The 19,229-nt window shown below is 43.2% G+C and overlaps 1 protein-coding gene across 1 annotated transcript in view; it reads left to right on the forward strand.

The window, feature by feature from the left end:
- PSMD1 (proteasome 26S subunit, non-ATPase 1) overlaps positions 1-17,981 on the forward strand; it is a 75,638-nt gene extending 57,657 nt beyond the window's left edge. Inside the window, exons 19-25 of the mRNA XM_055723286.1 lie at positions 2,639-2,741; positions 7,944-8,113; positions 9,812-9,904; positions 11,493-11,585; positions 14,776-14,922; positions 16,783-16,937; positions 17,771-17,981. Coding sequence (XP_055579261.1) covers positions 2,639-2,741; positions 7,944-8,113; positions 9,812-9,904; positions 11,493-11,585; positions 14,776-14,922; positions 16,783-16,929 — 753 coding nt within the window. The 3' untranslated portion in view covers positions 16,930-16,937; positions 17,771-17,981. The remainder of the gene's footprint in view (positions 1-2,638; positions 2,742-7,943; positions 8,114-9,811; positions 9,905-11,492; positions 11,586-14,775; positions 14,923-16,782; positions 16,938-17,770) is intronic.
- Positions 17,982-19,229: the final 1,248 nt, after the last annotated feature.

Consider the following 19,229-nt stretch of genomic DNA (forward strand, 5'->3'; position numbering starts at 1 on the left):
GTGGCTTCTTTGTTTCTACTTTAATAAATGCAAGGAAGTTTGTCACCTCCTTTTGGGGACAGAGGCTAGTAACTAAAAACTTTTCAATGCAAAGGGAAATTGGTGAATAGAGGACTAATATTAGCACACAAATTTCTGGACTGACTTAGACTGAAAAATGGAAATACCTGCTGGTTTTCCCCTGTCAGTTTTAATAAATGCCTCTGGCTGTACTGGAGAAGTGTTGTTCTGTTCAGCTTTTTTGCTCCTGTTTAAAAGTGGCTGGCTGCTCTGGTGCTTCATGGGTGTGAGACTCCATTTGTGTGAAACAAAGTGATTTTAATACACTTGTGCTCAGCAGGACATGCTTTACTGTTATGAATGTTAGTGTCTTTTGCTGTCACAGACTAGTTTAAAGCTGAAGAAGTTAGATGCCATCAGTGCTGAAGGAGTTGAGGTGCCAAGTAGCACATCTGGGTTAGTGGCTGAAAGAGCAAAGGCAGGAAGGGTAGCGACCAGAGAGTGTCTGTTCCATTAGGGCACCTGTGTTTTAAGCGGTGTGATGTTGGGAACTATTTTTCAGAAAACATGTGGTCTTAATCTAAAGTGTTCATGAAGTGTGTAGGGCTGCCAAGCAGCATTGCCACCCTTGGCTTTAATGGTCATGGGCTGAAGGGGCAACCTCTGTTGTCTTTCCGTTCCAGACGTTGGACATATCTCCCAAAGGTATGGTCTCGGCTTCTTGCTGTCTCTGGTTGAAAATTCACATGTGAAACATGGTGAAATTTATTACTAGCATTACCTCGGTTGCAGGATTACCTCATGGCTCTGATGTGCTTTCACTGGGGAATCTGATCTTGTGCTTTGCTGAGAAACACCTGCAGTTTGATTTATCCCCTCGGTCAGCTCTTCTTTCTGTTTTGATCTTCTTTTTTTTTTTTTTTTTAACATTGAATCCCAGTTTGACAAAATGTTTTTCTCGGCACAATTCTCATGTCACTGACTCAGTTGTATGAATGGTTGGATTTTTTTCGTGGGTGCAAAAACCTTCTGTAAGCGCTTTGAGATTCTCCAGTGCACTCCAAGACAGATCACACACTAGGAGTGATGCCTGAAGGCTGCTCCTGGTGCACGGTGCTGCCCATCTTTAGCACAGCTTTGGAGCTTGTGGTGTTCTGCACAGGTAGGATACTGGCTGGATCTGTTACCAGCCAGAAGGAACTCCTCAGTGTTGTTAGTATTTAAGTCTCCTTCACTGGTACAGTTATGTGCTGGGAGCATCAGAGGCTGTGCAAGAATACATTCCTAGTGGTGATGCTGAAGCTTGGCCTCTTTGCCTATAGCAAACCCTAAAAGTGCATCACAGCTGAAAGGTAGGACCTTTCCTCAGATGCTTGTTGCTGAGCAGATGTTACTGGTCTTCCTGGAAAGGCACATGCTCTTTGGATGGGAAAAATGGCTAGGGAGGTATCTGGTATTATGGTTTTATGCTTGGAAACTTCAGCTGCATTTGTGATACTAGGAACTGCTCTGTGTCCCTGGTGGCTGTGTCTGGCCCTGCTGCCTTGGGTGAGAAGTTTGTCCTCTCATCTGTGGCTGCAGATGCAAGAAGAGGATTTGGAATACCAGCAACAAAGTGGACCAGTAGTGGGAACAAGCTTGTTCAAGACATCTTGGAAAGAGTCTTTTTGAAAAGACCTCCTTTCCTTTAGCATGTCAAGTCAAGGCTTAGTATGAAGACAGAAAAAATGAAAACATGTCATGTGCATATCTGGATTAAAATTAATTTACAGAAGAGGTATAAAAGATTTTCCCAGACATGCCATGGATGGGATGCAGCTTCCCAGGTTTTGAATGGGTGGCAGATTGGTATTTCCTTGTCTGCTTTTTCAGCTATAAAAATTGAGCTGTATTGTTGCTTCACTGTATGTATTAAAAGACATAGGTTACTAATTTTTCAGAAAGCCTCAGATATTGCTGGAAGTGATACTGTTCTGTCTGTTCAACACTTAGTGAACCAGTGAAAGATGAAGCTGTTCTTCAAAGCAGTGATGATAATATAAGCAAAGGTTTAGCAGTTTACTGATGTTCACTTAAGATAGTGTGATGAGCGTACCATGGCATAAACTGTTAGTTAAATATTTTCATTAATGATTTTTACTTAAAAGGTAGGAGTGCAGTAGCAAAACTTGCTGATGACACACCATAGGGGCGTTACCAACACAGCAGAAATATTGCACAGGAAAATCGTAATAGGTTTGAGTTTTTCAGCAGTAGGAATTAGAGGAAATTTGATGAAGTGCAGTGTCATGCACCTAAGGACATGGCTTGCTACAAAATCATCAGTTGATCTCTTAGTCCAGTGACGTTCCAGAGATTCTTAGGCTATTCCTGTAAGGCCTGCAAAATGTGGTTTGGAAATGCATGTCCATCCTGACTATTCTAAAATCAGTATATGGGTATCTTCAAGTGGGGAAAACATCTGTGATGAATTAGTGGTCGGATGACTTGTAACACAAGTGACTGAACCTGTTGAAAAGACAAATGTCCTAGGGTGCAGAAATCCAGGATGCTACCATTAATGACAGAATATTTGACTTAATGCAGTCAGTGTTACAATCTTTCTCTCTCTCTTTTTTTTATTATTATTTTTATCCAGGTCAGCCAGTTCAGACAGCTGTATTCCAAAGTGATCAATGATAAGCATGATGATGTTATGGCAAAGTTTGGAGCAATCCTGGCACAAGGCATTTTGGATGCAGGTAATTCCCAAATATGTAAAACAATTTTCTAAACTTTTCTTAGCTACAATAGCTGTAATAGCACCTCATTACCCAAATGAAGTTTGCTGGCTTTATGCCTGTCACATAATAGTAGCAAGAAATCTCAAATTTCAAGTTGTTTTAGCTAATTAAAGAAATAAGCCCTTTTTTGCAGTCAGCTTATATCAGTGTGCTTCTGTTAGAGACTCAACCCAGTCATTGGAGCAGAATTTGTGTCCAGAAATCTGGACAAATACGATCTTTTTGCTCTGTTTGTCACCCTGAACGTTGATTTATAGCATGATACATTGCTGCTTTATTTTTCTAAGTAAGTATCTGCTCCAGAAACTTGGAAATCTTGTGGTATCCAGTTCTCATATTTTGCTTTTTCTGTTAAAACTTGACATAACCAGTTTTTAAAAAACATGTATTGAATATGTTTTTAATAACAAGGTTTTGCCTTTTTCCTGATTACTGAGAGATGTTGCACAGTGGGAAACATCATTAACTGCATCTATGTTACTTCAGAAGACCCAGTTAGTTTCACAGACCACTACCTTTTTCTAGCAGAGGAAACGCCGTTTCATGAGTGTTAATGTCTAAATGTTGAGCCAGGGATAGGATTCTCTAAAGACATTAGAATGTCACAAGGGCTGAATTGCAGGGTGAATTAAGGAAGGATCCTGTAAGCAAAGAGGACAGACAATGTTTCGTTTCAAATTTTTCCTTCTGCTGGAGTTAAGACTTGTACAGTGCTGTGTCTGTCGATAGCACCCCCTTTCCAAGTTTCCAAACACAGTTTCTCCCATCTGGTCTCTCGTGCCATGGCCTTTTCTTGCCATACACCACCTTATTCTGTGTGATCAGAAGAAACAAGCTGTTTTTTCCCTGTACTCTGAGATCGAGGTTAGTCCTGAAGTCACGTAAGCAAAGGAGTCTCATGTATTTGTCTCTGTGGCATGGCTTCAGCACAGCACCATGCGCTGTGGTTACACAGTGTCTGTCTGAAACTACTACATCTCCAAGCCATGTGGTGGGGGAAGAAAAAGTTAGGGCTGCCTGCATCTATCTGCATGGAAACATGCTTAAAAAGCTCTCTTCCTGGTGGGCACATGGCAGTCAGGCTGCTCTGCGCTTTATGACTAGGGCTACTAGAAGAAAGCAACTGGAACCATCTTCTTTATTTTTATCGCCTCCCAGATACCCCTCCTGGAACTCATGCTGAGCAATATTCTTGGCATAAAACTGTTGGAATAATTTTGGTCATTCCCATACTCATACTGTGTTGCTGGGAAGCCAGAGCCCAGCTGGCTCAGAGATTTTTCTCTCAGCAGTACAGACCTGCTTCAGATTCCAAGCTTTAAGATTAAATCATAAAAATGCAGCTAAAACCTTATTTGCTTCCTGTGTCACTCATGTATTATATAATCACTTGGAAACCAGAAGCATCCAATTTTAATAAACTACATATGAATTTGTGCCAACTTTAACCTCTTTATTTCTTGCCAGGCAGCTGAGGGAGGGCTGTGAACTACCCTTTCTTAACCTATTGCCGTTTTCATTGGAGCCTCTTAAAAGAATAAATTCTTTTTATCTGTCCCATACAAGTGCTTATCTGAAACAATGAGCTATAGAATTTAATTATCACCATCAGGAAAAAAAGGTTCTTTGTGTCATCTGCCACAGCTGGGGCAATTGAATATGGGGGTTTTGTTGGTTTGTTCTTTTTTTTTGGTGGAGGAAGGAGAAGAGCATAATTATTTTTCAGTGACAGACTTTGATTAAAAGCACAAGATTTCCAGTGCGCAACTGGGAAATGGTGCAGTGGAGGTAGGTTTTTTGCTCTGACAATGAGGCAGTCAGACTTCCTTTCCTGGAAGGAGCAGGGTACCTTGGGAGCACTGAATTGGGAATGACTAGTTTGGTCATTGTCTGATTGTTAGGCCCCAGCAGCTACATTTTTACTTCTTTAATAAAACAAGACAAATGTAGACACCTAAATTTAACTTAGGGATTTTGTTTTTCCTTCAATCCCTCTGAACTTTCATAACGCTCCCCTTCATGTACAAACATGCTTTCTCGTTCCAGGCGATGACTCCCTTTCTGTTCTTTTCAAAATCAATGTGCTTTATTTTCTGGAGCATGTATTCACAAATGTGAGCTACAAAAGGAATATACTGATCTAATTAGATGTCAGGATTTTACCTGCTTGAAGACTGTTTTGCCTTCTGGACTCTATCTTCTCTGGTTCTTAACGCCACATTTCTCAATCAGTGAGGAAAAAGAAGGAGCGGTAGTCACTACACAGATACCTGTGTAGTATCTGGAAAATCCTTTTTTGGAAAGGTTTGGGTGGTATGAGCAGTGGGCACTGGGCAATTCAGACTGAAGACAAAGAAGTTGTTGACAGCCTGATGGTGAATGTACTGGATTCTCCACAGTTTGGAGACTTTTTTGATGAGTGATGAAAAAGAAAGTGTCATCCAAATTACAGAGGAAAGAATTGCCTATCTCTTCATTGCTGTCTCCAAATACGCATCTCGCATGATGTGTTATATTTTGGATATTAAAGACTTTATTGCAAAAAATAAATTTTGCATAAGGTCTGTTCTTCCACACGTTGAATTTGGTGCTACTGTTTCCCACCTTTCTCCTGCCTGTCCCTGTTCAGGAGCTCTTCATGTAAAGTTGGGTCTAACTCTCTGGTAGTTAAGAAAAAAGTCATTATCCTGTGCTAATGTTTTTGTCCATTAGGTAAGAGCTACCTTGTGTTTCATTGTCCATGTGAATCAGGTAGCTGGCACATGCTGAAATCTACTTTGCCAGGGTTTTGATGGCTCGTCCTGTGAGATTTTTGACTTTTCTGTGCTGCTGCTAACAGTTCAGGTAGTCTTCATTCACCACATAGATGAAGCGGTTTATAAGTCTTTGCTGATAGAGAAAGGAACACTGTGATACTGTTAGAAAATGAGGTGCTGCCTAGGCCAGGGTTGGAAACTGATTTCCGAAGTCCGCAAAACATCTTTTTCTAATGACTGTTGTACTGGTGTGTTGCCCTGGGCTCACACTGCCAGAGTATTACCAAGTGCCACCATAACTATGTAACTACGTAAAGGGTGAGTTCATCAAAGTATATAAATCATCAGTATCTGCTTGCTGCACTCCCCGCCCCCCCCCCCCCAGCCTTGTTAACTGATATTAAACTTGAGCCAGCAAATCCTTATAGCCTTTAGAACAGTCACTTTAATTCCAGCCACCTTTGCTACAGTGACAGTGTGAATTCTGGGAGATGGACCTTACAGTACTACCCAAGGAGCCCTGAAAATTTTTTGTTGTGTGCTGTTGGGTTTTGGGGTTTTTTTTGGTTTTTTTTCCCAGGCATCATGTCACAGCTTTCATCCATTCAGCCAAAGATCTGGAATGTGTTCCCTTCCAGACTGTCAGGGCTGCTGCTTAATCATAAAGATAAATCACAGCTGTGCAATACATCTTCCTACCTTTCCTGCTTCCTGCAAAACCCTGGGAGTGAGGGTAGGCTGTGTGTGGGTGAAAACCAGCAGAAAGATGTAGCATGACAGCATCTTTTGAATATGAAATCTTGTTACTCATCCAGGAAATTCCAGAGATTGGATAATACAATTCTAAAGGATAAAATAAATTCTGAAAATCATAGTCCAGAAGTTTGATAAAGTCTAGTTAAGTTGCTTGTGCAACATACACTGGGCTGCCTGATCCAGAATATCTGCAGATTACTGCCCTGCCCTTATGCAGTGAAGAAAACTTCAAAGTGAAAATGAGGGAGAAGACCAGAAATTCAGGTGTGCAGTTTGACATGTTTAGGGATAGCACGAGACCTCAGGCAGTCCCTCCTTAATGCTGTGGCAAATCCAAGTATAAGGGCAAGAGACTGGCATTCGAGAAAATAAGGAGAAGCAGAACAGACCTAGCAGTAGTAAAAGATGACGCTGTATCATGGCCTTTCTTTGAAGAGGTGGCAGGAAGGAATTGTCTAGTCAAACAGCAGATCTGTTGCTACCGTGGAAGGAAAGCAAGGATTTTGATGCCTTCCTGTAGGATACTCCACGTACTATGCAGAGTATTCTATAGGAGGGCATCAAAATACTCCATCTTCCACTGCTTCTCCTGGGACCAACACTGACAGACACCTAGAGATTACTGCTTTGTTCAGGGCTTTCATTAATTCTGGCAGCAGAAATTAATTTTGTTTGTCTGTAAAACTCGGGCAGCTCCATTGCTGCTCGCCCTATGGAGCTGGCTGTTTGTGTGAGGCAGGGAAATGCTACTCCAGTTGGGATTTTCAGCTACAAAGTGCCCCAAGTTTGCGGTGAGTGGGTGTTTGTATTTTAACAAAGTTAACCTTCCTGCACCTGGTCTTGTCAGCGGTAATGGACTTGCCTGGTGCCCTCTTCAACTCAGTTCGCTGTGTTCATCAGAAGAGTGCAGATCAGATTAACACTTTCTCGCTCTGTCTGCAAGCCCAGTCTTTCAATTTGGTTTCTAGCTGGATGTTTCTGCACTACATCAACATACAGAGCTGTTTGGTCTTTGCTTTTCAAGTGCAAGGCTAAGACTTGGTTGTCTGGCAGAGATGGAATTTTGCTGCAAAGACTGCAGGAGCTTGTCTTTCTGCTGCTTAGATTGATAATGTCTAGAAGCAACTTCTGAAGTTGCTGCTGTTTACTATTTTTTTTTCTACTGAGATGGTGTGGGATAAAAACCTAGGCATATTTCTTCTGAATAACTGACAGTTCAGAGAGGCAGCCACAGAAAGAAAAGTTTCTGTATACACTGCTTTATGTGCTGTTTTCCTTGTGAGTCTTGTCTTGTGGATCATATATATGCTGTGTCTTAAAACAGCTTATGGCAAAGGTTTACCTTTTTCTCCCCCTCTCCCTGCCTTCTGCACTGTACTTTTGTTTAACCTGTATTCATTGGTTGTGTTTGGGTAATATGTAGCAGATAGCTTGGTTGTTAACGCTGCCTGTCTGCTCCACTGTGTAAGCTGAGGTCACAGTAAAGGAGGGAGGGATGTTCCAGAGCAGAAATCTGTCAGTGTTGTGGCCTGGCTTGCGCTGTGTAGCCCCCTTTACAGCAGCTGTTTCAGGGATGTGTTGCTTAGCTGTCCTTGTGGAGTACCAAGGAATGCATTGATTAACTTACTTCATTTGTGATTCCTTACAGGAGGCCATAACGTAACTATTTCACTGCAGTCGAGGACAGGACATACTCACATGCCTTCTGTGGTGGGGGTTCTGGTCTTCACCCAGTTCTGGTTCTGGTTCCCCCTGTCACACTTCTTGTCACTGGCTTTCACCCCAACATGTGTCATTGGCCTTAACAAGGATCTTAAGGTACGTAACGAGCAGAGAGGAGAAGAGGTGCTGATAGCTACTTGGAAGACTGGAGTGGTGTGGGAGGGATGTGCATGGATTTGTTGGTTTTCTTGCATGTTTCAAGCTTGTCTTGCTAGAAGAGGTGCTAACTGGAAGAAGTCTGAAAAGCAGCCTTAAATTGCAGAGCTGGTGGTGGGAATAAGAACAGGAAAAATGCAGAGAACAGGCTTTGACACATTTACTTCAAAAAAGGAACTCTAGTCAGAATATGTGGGTAGAGACCACTCTACTGTCACTCCAGAAGATCAAGGCTGTTTTTTTAAAAAAAAAAATAGGAAGCTTCATTGCCCTCCTCTACCCTCCGAAATAAATTATGTGGTATTCTGCCCTAGGAAAGCTAGCAGTGGGAAAACAGGATTTGTTTGGATTCCTTGGGGAATAAACATTAAACTGAGCAGTCGTGGGTACTGTACTTTTCTTATGCATCTGTTCTTCAAGCTGATCAGCTGTGGTATGGCCCCTGTAAGCTGTGTACCATGCTGGGTCTCCTGTGTTGAAGAGCTTAGCTAGTAACTTCCACAAAAAGCTTCTGAATGTGGCAGAGCAGGGGTGTGCATCCTCCTCCTGTCATTGCTGCAGGCTTGTTCTTTGGTGCACAGAGCATGCACAGGGCTGGGCTGGTAGTCCTCTGTGGGGCTGAGCCAGCTTGCTGGATTGCAGCCCCTAGACCAAAACCTTAGGGCTCTACGTCGCTTTTCTTCATGTCTCAGGCTGAGCATCAAGTCAATCTATGCAGAGCTCAAAATTATCACTGTGTTTGAAGGGAGTTTGCATGAAAATGCCTTCCCGCCCCTTCCTCTCTGTCCTGAATACTTCACAGGGGGTTGCATTGCTGCTTGTCTCTGCACCTCCCCAGTGGTCGTAAGCTCAGCTTTTTGGCTGCCTGGCTCTACTGCCATTTTGACTCTCCTTTCCCATCCCTTAGTTTCCAGGGAGCCCAGACAGCTGTAGGTCAGGTTATGTTCTATAACTTGGCTTGCACACTGAAGCCAGCTGCAGGCTGGTCATGTCTTATGGGCTGCACCACACCCACCTTGCTTCCTCAGAGCAGTTCCTGTTCTACCGATGCTCCATCGTGTGTCATAAAGGAAGAGAGTGGAGGTACTGCAGAAATTAATTCAGTTTAATAATTTGGATTGGCTGTCAGAAGATACTTTCTGCCCTTGTTTATGTAGCTGAGAGTAAAAGACTATGTGACATGGGAAATGCACCCCCAAAATGTACTGTCCTTTTGCAAGAGGTGAATGTCAGGCAGTGCTTGGTTTGCCCTAGCGTGCGTTGACAGAGCAGATCTTCACTTAGATCTTAAACCAATTTTGTGTTAATACAAGCAGGCACAGCAACGTCAAAACCACAGCTTTGCAACGATGAGAATAAAGCATAGTGTGAATAGCATAGAGTGTATGGAGAAAGCTAGGAGAGCTTGCCAGAGTCAAATTATAGAATAATTAAATAACATTGTTCTAGTTGAACTGTTGCCACTGATAACAGTTTCTCAGCTTCCGGAGGGGGAGAAGGGGAAGCTTGTATTCTTTAGAGGATCTGTGTTTGTCTCTGCTTGAAGGAAAATGAAGCTAAAGTAATTATTCTGCTGTGGGTTTTTTCCCCCCCCCTGCTTTTCTCGTCTGTAACAATTCTTTTAACTATTTGTCTTAGATGCCAAAAGTCCAGTACAAGTCCAACTGTAAGCCGTCCACATTTGCCTACCCCCCACCTCTTGAGGTACCAAAGGAAAAGGAGAAAGAAAAGGTATTTGGGCTAGGTTTCTGTGTTGTAAAGACTAACCCCTTCTCCCTCCTAGTATAAACATTGATTTTGATGGCACTAACAGGGAATCTAAAGAGAGAAAGAAAAATTGGCAGGCGCTGTTGTCTCTGAAAGAGAGTTCTAGCTATTTTTTCCTGCTGAGCCTGGGACTGTTGCTGATCATGGCATACAAGTGCTGTGCTACTGAGCTGCTGGAACCTCTCTTGTCTTCAGCTGTCAAGCAGAAGCATTGATCTTAAAAAAAAAAAATGCTTTCCATGCCCTACTGATTTGTACGTGTCATCTTTGTGCAGCACCTAGCACAGCAGAATCTTTGTCCATGACTTGGGCTCAAAGTGCTACTGCAGTACAAACGTTGAGAATATTAGGTGGGACGCTTCTCAAATAGTCTTATATGGAAGGACAGAAGTGTACCTGGTCTCAGGGCAGCGGGCCCACGTGCTAAAATAATAGCTGTCAGGCCCATGGAGTGCAAAAAGGTAAATGTGGAACTAAGTATATCTAGGCATTGAAAAGGAAGAAGTGAGACCTGTTGCATGACAGGTGGGACAATAGTGGAAGTAATTTGTCTCCTAGCGCAGGATGGTGAAAGCTGTTGAGCAGACCACAGCAGCAGGCAGATCAGCCCTTAGGGAACAATTGCAGCAGTGGAGACCTCGGGCACACTGATGAATGACATTGTGTGAAAACTGTAAAACGTCACCAGAATTGAATGCTGGGCAGGACAGATTTCCGAGTCACCAAGGAACCCAGAAATGAACTCTGACGAAAGTCAAAGCTCACTGCTTATAGCTGCTTTGTGACCTTTGAAATAGGATGGGAATTGGACAAATCCTTTCTCTTTTAGACTTCTCTGGCCAAAATTAAAATGTGCCAAGAGCCTGCATTTAGCCTAGAAAGCCTCACCAGCAACGTGACAAATGCAATTCTTTCCTATCCCTCTCAAAAAGTTACTGCCTTAGAGACTGTTACTGTGGATAGAGAGATGTGCTCACTGTAAGGGTGATGTGCTGAATTTTTGTGTTTGGGTGTTGCTTCTGGATGCTTTCTGGCTCAGGAGTGCCAAAGCCTCATGAGGGCTCCTCCATAGGGCATTTTCTGTATCCATTTCTTTAGAGCAAGGAGAAACACAACTGTCTGATTAGGACAGTGGAACACCCTTAGGTCATTCTAAAGAGTACCTGTATTCCTGGTTTTTTTACTTTGGAGACTCAGGCAACAGGTTTTCCTGTAACAAGAATTCTCTTTTTTGCTCTGTTAAAAATAAATAAATAAACTTATCATATAGACACCCAGACAGTAATGATTAATCTCTAAATTAGGAATTTTGTTCTCCTGTATATGTGGCTTGACCCAGTCTGCATTCATGGCATTTTTTTCCCATCTGTGCCATTTATTTGCTTGGACGGTGGTGTATTTGTTGCTTAAACAGAGCAGTGGGTAGGAAATGGAATTGACCTTATTGACACCTTCCCTGAGAACCGATCTAATACTGTTTTCCCTTTGTTCCTCTGCCTGGGGAGCTAAAGCACTGCATAGTGCTGAATGCCTCCTCTGTTGACATATCCAGGTTTCTACTGCTGTACTGTCCATCACTGCAAAAGCCAAGAAGAAGGAAAAGGAGAAGGAGAAAGAGAAAAAGGAAGAGGAGAAGATGGAAGTGGTGGGTGCAAACAGTGAAACTTAAATGTTGTCTTCCCTCCCCCTTACAAATGCTGAAGGTGTGTCATGGCAGCTGGCACCCACTTACAGCTGTCCCACCTGCCAGCTGTTAGTACTGAGCAAAGCACTGACACACGTTTCTGTGTACTGCATGCACTGGTTATCATCATTACTCATATTACTCATATTACATCATACATACATGTGTGTATGCACTGTTAAAAGCCAGAGGTGGTATTATTATTTGTAAGTCCTTTATTTCTGAGAAAGATCTTTCTCAATATTGTTAAGTAGCTGACTGACTTAAAGGCAGAAGCTTGTTTTGACAAATTGAGGTGTTCAACTGTGTGAACCTTTTGTTCATTATTTTATTGCCTGCTGTTTCTAGGCCAAGGGAATGTTATCTCTTAGCCCTGTACTTTTATTTTTAATGTGGAAAATTCTCTTAGCAATTTCATGTCTTTGGTACCTCTGACCTTTTAAAAAGGACTCAATGTTGTAGCAGTTGCTTGGTGGTGTCTGAATCACTTGAGAGCACTGAAGACTTTTTAAACTTTCTGGGTTTGCACATGTTTAACGCCCTGTTCTGAAATGTTCACCTTTCGACAGCAGTTTCTTATGCGCTTTGCCCATCTGTCAAAATGCCAAACATTATCCACACCCAGTGCAGAACCAGCTGAGCTTTGAGCATAGGATCCATATGCTGCCGAGTAGTTACGGTGATTGTTTTGGTCCTCTTAAGATTCTTTCAGCTCATAGACCTGACACTGGAGTTTGTCATCCTCATTTGTCATCCTGGAGCAAGCTGAGGGATGGAGAAATGGCTGGACAATGAATTCTTGGTGGTTGCCGTAATTTGGAAAACATACGGCAGCTAAGATTCTTGCTGTGCCCTGACAAAGGAACCTTTTTGTGCTCTGCTAACAGATGTGAATATGCCAAGAACAACTGTAAGCTGAAAATGCATTATAGAATTGTTTAGGTTGGAAAAGACCTTTCAGATCATCAATAAAGATATTAAACAGAACGGGCCCCAGTACTGAGCTCTTGTGACCGGCGGCTGACTGGATTTAAGGCCATTCACCACCACTTTTTGGGCTTGGCCATCCAGCCAGGTTTTTATGCAGCAAACCTGTGCTGGGTCTGGCTGAGCCCCATAGCAGTCCTCGTAGTGCTGCGCTTTGTATTAGTAGTTAGAAAGGTTGGTAACACACCAGCGTGTGGGCGCCTGCTGAGCAGTGCTCGCACAGCACCAGGGCTGTCTGTCCAGCAATCCCCCCCTCCACCAGTAGGCTGGGGGGGTGGGCAAGGTCTTGGGAGGGGACACAGCCAGGACAGCTGACCCAAACTGACCAAAGGGATATTACATATCACATGATGTCTGCTCAGAAATAAAAGCTGAGAGAAAGGGGGAGCAAGCGGGAGTGTTCATTATTTATGACATTTGTCTTTGGGAGCAACCGCTATATTTACTGAAGGCCTGCTTCCTGGGAAGTGGCTGAACATTGCCTGCTGATGGGAAGTAGAGAATAACATCTTTTGTTTTCCTTTGCTTCCACATGTGTGACCTTTGCTATTGCTTTATTAAACTGCCTTTATCTTGACCCGCAAGTTTTTTTCCATCTTACTATCTTCCCTCCCTGTTCTGCTGAGGAGGGGAGTGATAGAGTGGCTTGGTCAGCACCTGGCATCCAGCCACGGTCAACCCACCCCAAGACGCTGTGGCAATCCAAGCCACGAGCAGCTAGTTTATCCAGGAGAACCCTGTGGGAAACTGTGTCAAAGGCTTTACTAAAGCTGACAAGCCCAGTAGAAACCTTTCTGAATCTACTTTAACATCTTTGTGAGAAAAGCAGCATGGTCAGAGAATTTTTGGCCTCTTTAATTTTAAAAAGAGGCACACAAGTGGTATGTGAAGGGAGTGTGGCATAAGATCAAAGGTGTATGTGTGAAATAACCTTCCTAAATCTAAAGTGTGGCCATGTTGTAGGCACTGAACTTCATCCAGTTAGCCCAGAGAATGAATCCCATGCATAGGTAGGATCTCTATTTTTTGTCTTTTGCTTCCTTTATGAGAGTTTTCTCATCACCAAACATTGTCTTTTCTTTGAATTATTCTTACAGCACTATATACTAAGCAAAATGTGCTGAACGGATTCATGTTTCTTGTAAAATTACTGCAATTTACAGTTAAGTACAGGTGTTGAGAGGAAGCGATACATTAGAAGGTATTAGCGTGTCATGTCTCTGTGTGTGTGGACTCCAGATGTCTGAAAAATTTTCCTGGCTGAATTGAGCATAAAAATGAGGATAGCAAAAAGGGATCTTGCTGCCACCTGCTGTGTTTGAGTGTTTTGCTGTTTTTTTTAATGTTTTAGAGGTACAATTGCTTTCCTGTTTTTCTGTTATGCCTGTTGTATGACTAGTAATCCACAGCTTCCAAGAGATCTGCGCAGTGACAAGCAGTCACCATGCCAGAGAAAGTCTTGTCAGCTGTTACAGGACATGCCAGGCATTTAGTGGTGTTCCTGATCATTTCCTATTGGTTGTTTCCATCATTTCTGCAGTCTTTTTTGTTTGCAACTCCGATGTTCCTGAGCAAGAGGGAAAACATGATTCATGTTCTTAAGTATGCAAAGGATGCTGTGTTTTTTCCTTCTGAGCTTTTGCCTCTAGCTGCTGAGTCATTGGGTAAAGGAGGGCTTAACTGCAATTCCTTAGGGAGTCACTGAGGTCAAGTCATTTTGGTTGAGTGGCTGTCAATACCAGTAGCATGAAATATCAGTGACAGCTTTATAGCTGTGAAGATACAAGGGCAGCTTTTGGCAATTTTCATGTGCTCATTAACAATATTAAAGAGTCTTCAGCTGTGAACAAAAAGTGGTGAGTGATTTTACAGGAAAAGTATTAGAAAGGGGAGCCACAGGTAGATTGTTCACTACCACCTCTCATTGAAGTTACTTTCACCTGCAGTCGACTGAGGCATTGCCTTGATGAGAGCGCTTAGATTTATACTGGCATTGCCTGTGCTAGATACTGTGGTAGATACACGTTAGCTTGTTCCTTGGCAGAAGAGTGGTTTCTCACCACACTCTTGAGTTGCTGCCTGGTTGTACCTTACCCTCCTGAACTGAGAAAGAGTTAGAGATTGCTGTTAAAATCATGTTGATGTTCTTTTCCCTCCTCCACAGGATGAGACTGAAAAGAAGGATGAAAAAGAAAAGAAGAAAGAGCCTGAACCCAACTTCCAGCTTCTGGACAACCCAGCCAGAGTCATGCCTGCTCAGCTCAAAGTTCTCACTATGACAGAGAGCTGCCGATACCAGCCTTTCAAACCAGTAAGTGTCACCTTCCTAGCCCGTGTATGTGCTACAGAGCATTCTCAGTGTTGGGCTTGTGTGTAAGGACCCAGAAGTTCTGTATGTACATGAGAATGCCACTCACACCTAGTGCATCACTGTCACGTGTTACGGACTTGCAACTTCACTGTTGTCATATTAACGTTTTAGTGTCCCTTTCTCCAAATGATGACATGCAGTTCTAGTTGTGGGAAAGCCAGAGCTGCTGCACACCTTTTCACCATGCTAATGCTGCTTTATTTTTCTTTCTCTTCTACATACATCAAATGCTACAACGTGGAAACCAGTCAGATGTACTTTTTGTATTAATGACATTGCTGGGGACATATAGACTAAACCATGATCTTTACAAAGGGGTGAAAAGTTGTACAGGCTTATTGTCAAAGCACTGAAATGCAGTAGGACTTGGGCTGGAGCTTTGTTATCCTGCAAGTGGGATTTATACCTAAATGGAGGGATTTTGTCATTAAACAGATTTCCTATTCAGTTACATCTGACCTTAGAAAAGTGTCTTCACCTCCTGTTAACACAGAAAAAAGATAGCATGTGATTGCCAGGTGGAGTATGAAAAGGATCTTAGTTACCCCATGGGCTTAATGCTAACTTTTCTGAGATGCTCAAATACATTGCAAAGCTGGTAAGCTTACTCCTGACCTCTAAATCTCCCGAGTCAGATTCTTCTGGTCTTCATTTTTGTTCAAGAAATAATACCCTTGACTCCCCTCTTTTGCAGGACTATGCATGGGAAAATGGTGTTCAGAAGTAGTAATATTTTTTTCCAGGAAAATAGTCATGTTTTTAAGAAACGGACTTCCTTGAATTCCATCAGCACATTAGAATTCTCTGTGCATCGTCCCCTTTTAAAGTGTCTCCTTTGGCAAAGCTGTGGAAGGACTTTTTAGTTTCTACCCTTTAAAAAGAAGAGGTGACTCAAATGGTATTTGAATTGGGAAAATCCGCTATGTGGTCCAGTAAGCATCATGTCATGCACTGAAATGTAGATGTATGAAATGAAATGAGATGTATGGAATGAAATGCAGAGCAGAGTCTTTCATGAGAGGAGTGCAGCTTCCTGCCTTAAACCCCCATAAAGAGGTTTTGAAGAGAACAAAACAGTGCAGTTTCTTGCTGGGATTAGGGTGTGTAACCAACGAGGCTCTTGAAATGGAACTGTTCTGGACCTTTGCTCTGCTTTGGGGAATGCCAGAGTAAAAGGCCTCTTTGAAATGCTGTTTATAGCCTGGAATCCTGCTGTGACCAAATCCCTGATCCTGGCCAGGCATGACACGGCACTGCCTCTTCACACCTTGTGTTTCAGTCTTGGAGACGCACAGATTTGCTTCAGTCTGCCAGGATGTTTGGCTGTGATCTTTGTAATTAATTCCCCTTTGGTTTTACAAGGTTCTGCTAATAGGATTCATCAGTCGGTGGAAGCTGGTGATCAGATTAGTCTCTGTTTCAGATAGCCTCCTGGGAGGCGGCTACACAGAGAAGCTTCACTAAGCTTTGTGGCCCTGAAAATATGAGCCTTATAAAGCAATTATGGTTCAATTAGTTTTCATGTGGAAAACTGCAGACTGGGATTGGGGTAAAGCTGTGTATCCAGATGTCATTTTCTATCAAACTAGACTTAGATAGTGGAAATACAAAAGGTAGCCTGGGTAGAGTGTTCCATCCCCTTACCAGACAGGGATCCACGTGAGTGTCAGATGCTTTGCTCTCTGAAACTCATTCCTGCTGAGGTGTTTCACGTGGCTCAGGATAAACACTTGTGGTCACAAACACTCCACCACGAGGCAGAAGCAAGCTGCTCTAATGCTCACTGCACTTGTCTTGCAGCTTTCCATTGGAGGCATCATCATTCTGAAGGACACCAGTGAGGATATGGAGGAGCTGGTTGAACCTGTGGCAGCTCACGGTCCGAAGATTGAGGAAGAGGAGCAAGAACCTGAACCACCAGAGCCCTTTGAGTACATTGATGATTAAGACCTGAGGTATAGCGTAGCATGCAAAGTCACCTTTATTAATCCAAATGAAGGGAAAAGCCTCTTTGGATCAACTGAAGCAGTTACCAGCATTCAGCACTCTTGTTTTAGCTCTTTGATGGCTTCTGTGCCAGATTCAGAAACATGCTCTGTCCCAGTTTGAAGAGCTTGGGAGCAATAAAAAAAGTCCACTCTTCCAGATCAGGCTTGACCCAGTCATATTGGATCTGGTCTTTAATCTCACAGGCTTAGCTACCCTTGAGTAGAGCCTTGCTGGGCAGAGTTACAGCAGTGTGGGGGGTCACAGGCAACAGCTGAGCTGTGAGTAATCAACTCATGAAAGATGGCCCAAAGGACAAGTGGTTTATGTAACAAAGCTGTCATCTGCTTGACCTCAGTGAGGCACGATTGATCGGAAGAGTGCTACTACTCTGCTTTCTGGGGTTGTCTTGTCTTCCCACCAGATCTTAGCAGAATTTAAAGACACGTGGGCTCTGTGGGGCTCTCTGAGCCCGACATAAAGATACTTGTAGATCTGTTCCAGGCAATGAATGGTGTGGTTCTCGGGTTCCTTGGTTAAAGTGCCTGAGCTGATGTGCAAGTTTCTCACTGAGAGGCAGAAACCCAGTTGCTTTATTTCCAAATATGGGCTGGCATGTCCCAGCACTCCAAAGAGCAAAGGTTATGCACTTGAATTGGTGGATGGGCAGGAAAACAAACTCCTTGCTAAAATCTGTAAATGTTGCGTCAGAGGCAGGCTCGGGTGAGCATGTGGGGCCAACCACAAGAAGCTTTAGTTAAATACATTTGCTTTTCTGGTTTCTCTCTTCCCCCTCTTCCAGGATCATGTCCTCTAAAGAAGACACTATGCTTGATATCAGAAAGACAGACATGAAGACCTTCCTATCAAGATCTGCTGTTCAGTGCATGCAGCCCCAATCTGTGCTGAGCTAAAGCTGATAGTCCGTGTTTTATGGCTGAAGAACAGATATATGCTATTTAGTGTACTCTTTCACAAAACCTTGTTTTCAAATAAATATATTAAAAACTCTTGACAGAAAACCTGCTTCTTTAAAAAAAAAAAAAAGGAAGACTAACAACCCTGTCTTCCACTTGCTGAAAAAACTAGACCTAAGTTGTGCACCTTCCTTCAGTGCAACTTGACTGACTCTGCTCCTATGTAGAGTTGTTTGGATCTGTGCACATTTGCTTTCTCTAGCACTCGTTTGGGCTGAGCAAGGTCACCAACTCCAATCTGGCCCAGCCATAGCACTGGTGCTACAGAGAGGGCAGGTCTCTACTTGCCAGCAGCTTTCCAGATGAGATCTGCTTCCAAATTACCTCTGTGGTACTGACTTTGCACTGATCGTTGTGCACAACCCATTGCTCTACCCTGGTATTTGTGTGACAGTGCGGGGCTTGACAGGAGGGCTCTGGGTGTTAGTGATGGAGAAACGGGGGCATGTGTTTCCTTGTTTAACAGAATCCTTTTCCCCGCCCCCCCCCCAATGTGCTTTCACTGCTTCAACCAAGTACGAGCATAGTAGCTGATGTGAGCAGGCAGCTAGAAATACATTACAGGCCTAGATGGAGTGAATCCAGACATGCCTGTTGTTACACTGATGTGCATCATTAGCCAAGGGGGGAATTTACAGTCAGGGGTATGGAATGAGCAGCAGTCCGAAGGAAGGAATGCTGCTCGGTCGTTAGCTGTCCAGCCAGCCCTTTACCTGTTGGGCTGTAACGCTTCAAAGAGTGAGTCACAGGTGAACCATAGATTCTAGCCCTGGTCAGTTGTAAGCCAAATGCTGGGCAAAGCTCCCGTTGAAGCAGCTTTTAAATGCAATGAGGGTTTTATTGTATGTATGTTGGGAATATTTTGCTCTATGTGAACATACCATAAGCTTATGTGCATCCATAATAATGGATGACAAGTCTTGCATGTAGTGCCTGGGAGCTTTTCCAGCAGATGGTTTATTTTGGTTAATGTTACTATAGCAATAGAATAGTCTGCTTTTGTTCTTTGCAAAGCTTAAGCAATACAGAGCAGAGGTATGGGACTGAAAGCCAATTTTGAGTCCTAGGCTCCAGTCAGAAGTCTCTGAAGTTGAAATGTTGTCTCAGTAATGGTGCTGGTCAGAGCTCGAAGTTCTCAGTGTGATACAGATCTGTTCTCCCATGGAGCAGAGCCAAGCATGAACCTGAAACGGCTACAAACGGCATTACTGTCAGTAAAACTGGAAACAGTGAATCACTGCTCCTATCCCATAGTCATTCAAAGTGAGAACTGGTGGTGTGGTG

Source organism: Falco cherrug, chromosome 11, assembly GCF_023634085.1.
Source record: "Falco cherrug isolate bFalChe1 chromosome 11, bFalChe1.pri, whole genome shotgun sequence".
In the NCBI taxonomy this organism is placed as follows: Eukaryota; Metazoa; Chordata; class Aves; order Falconiformes; family Falconidae; genus Falco; species Falco cherrug.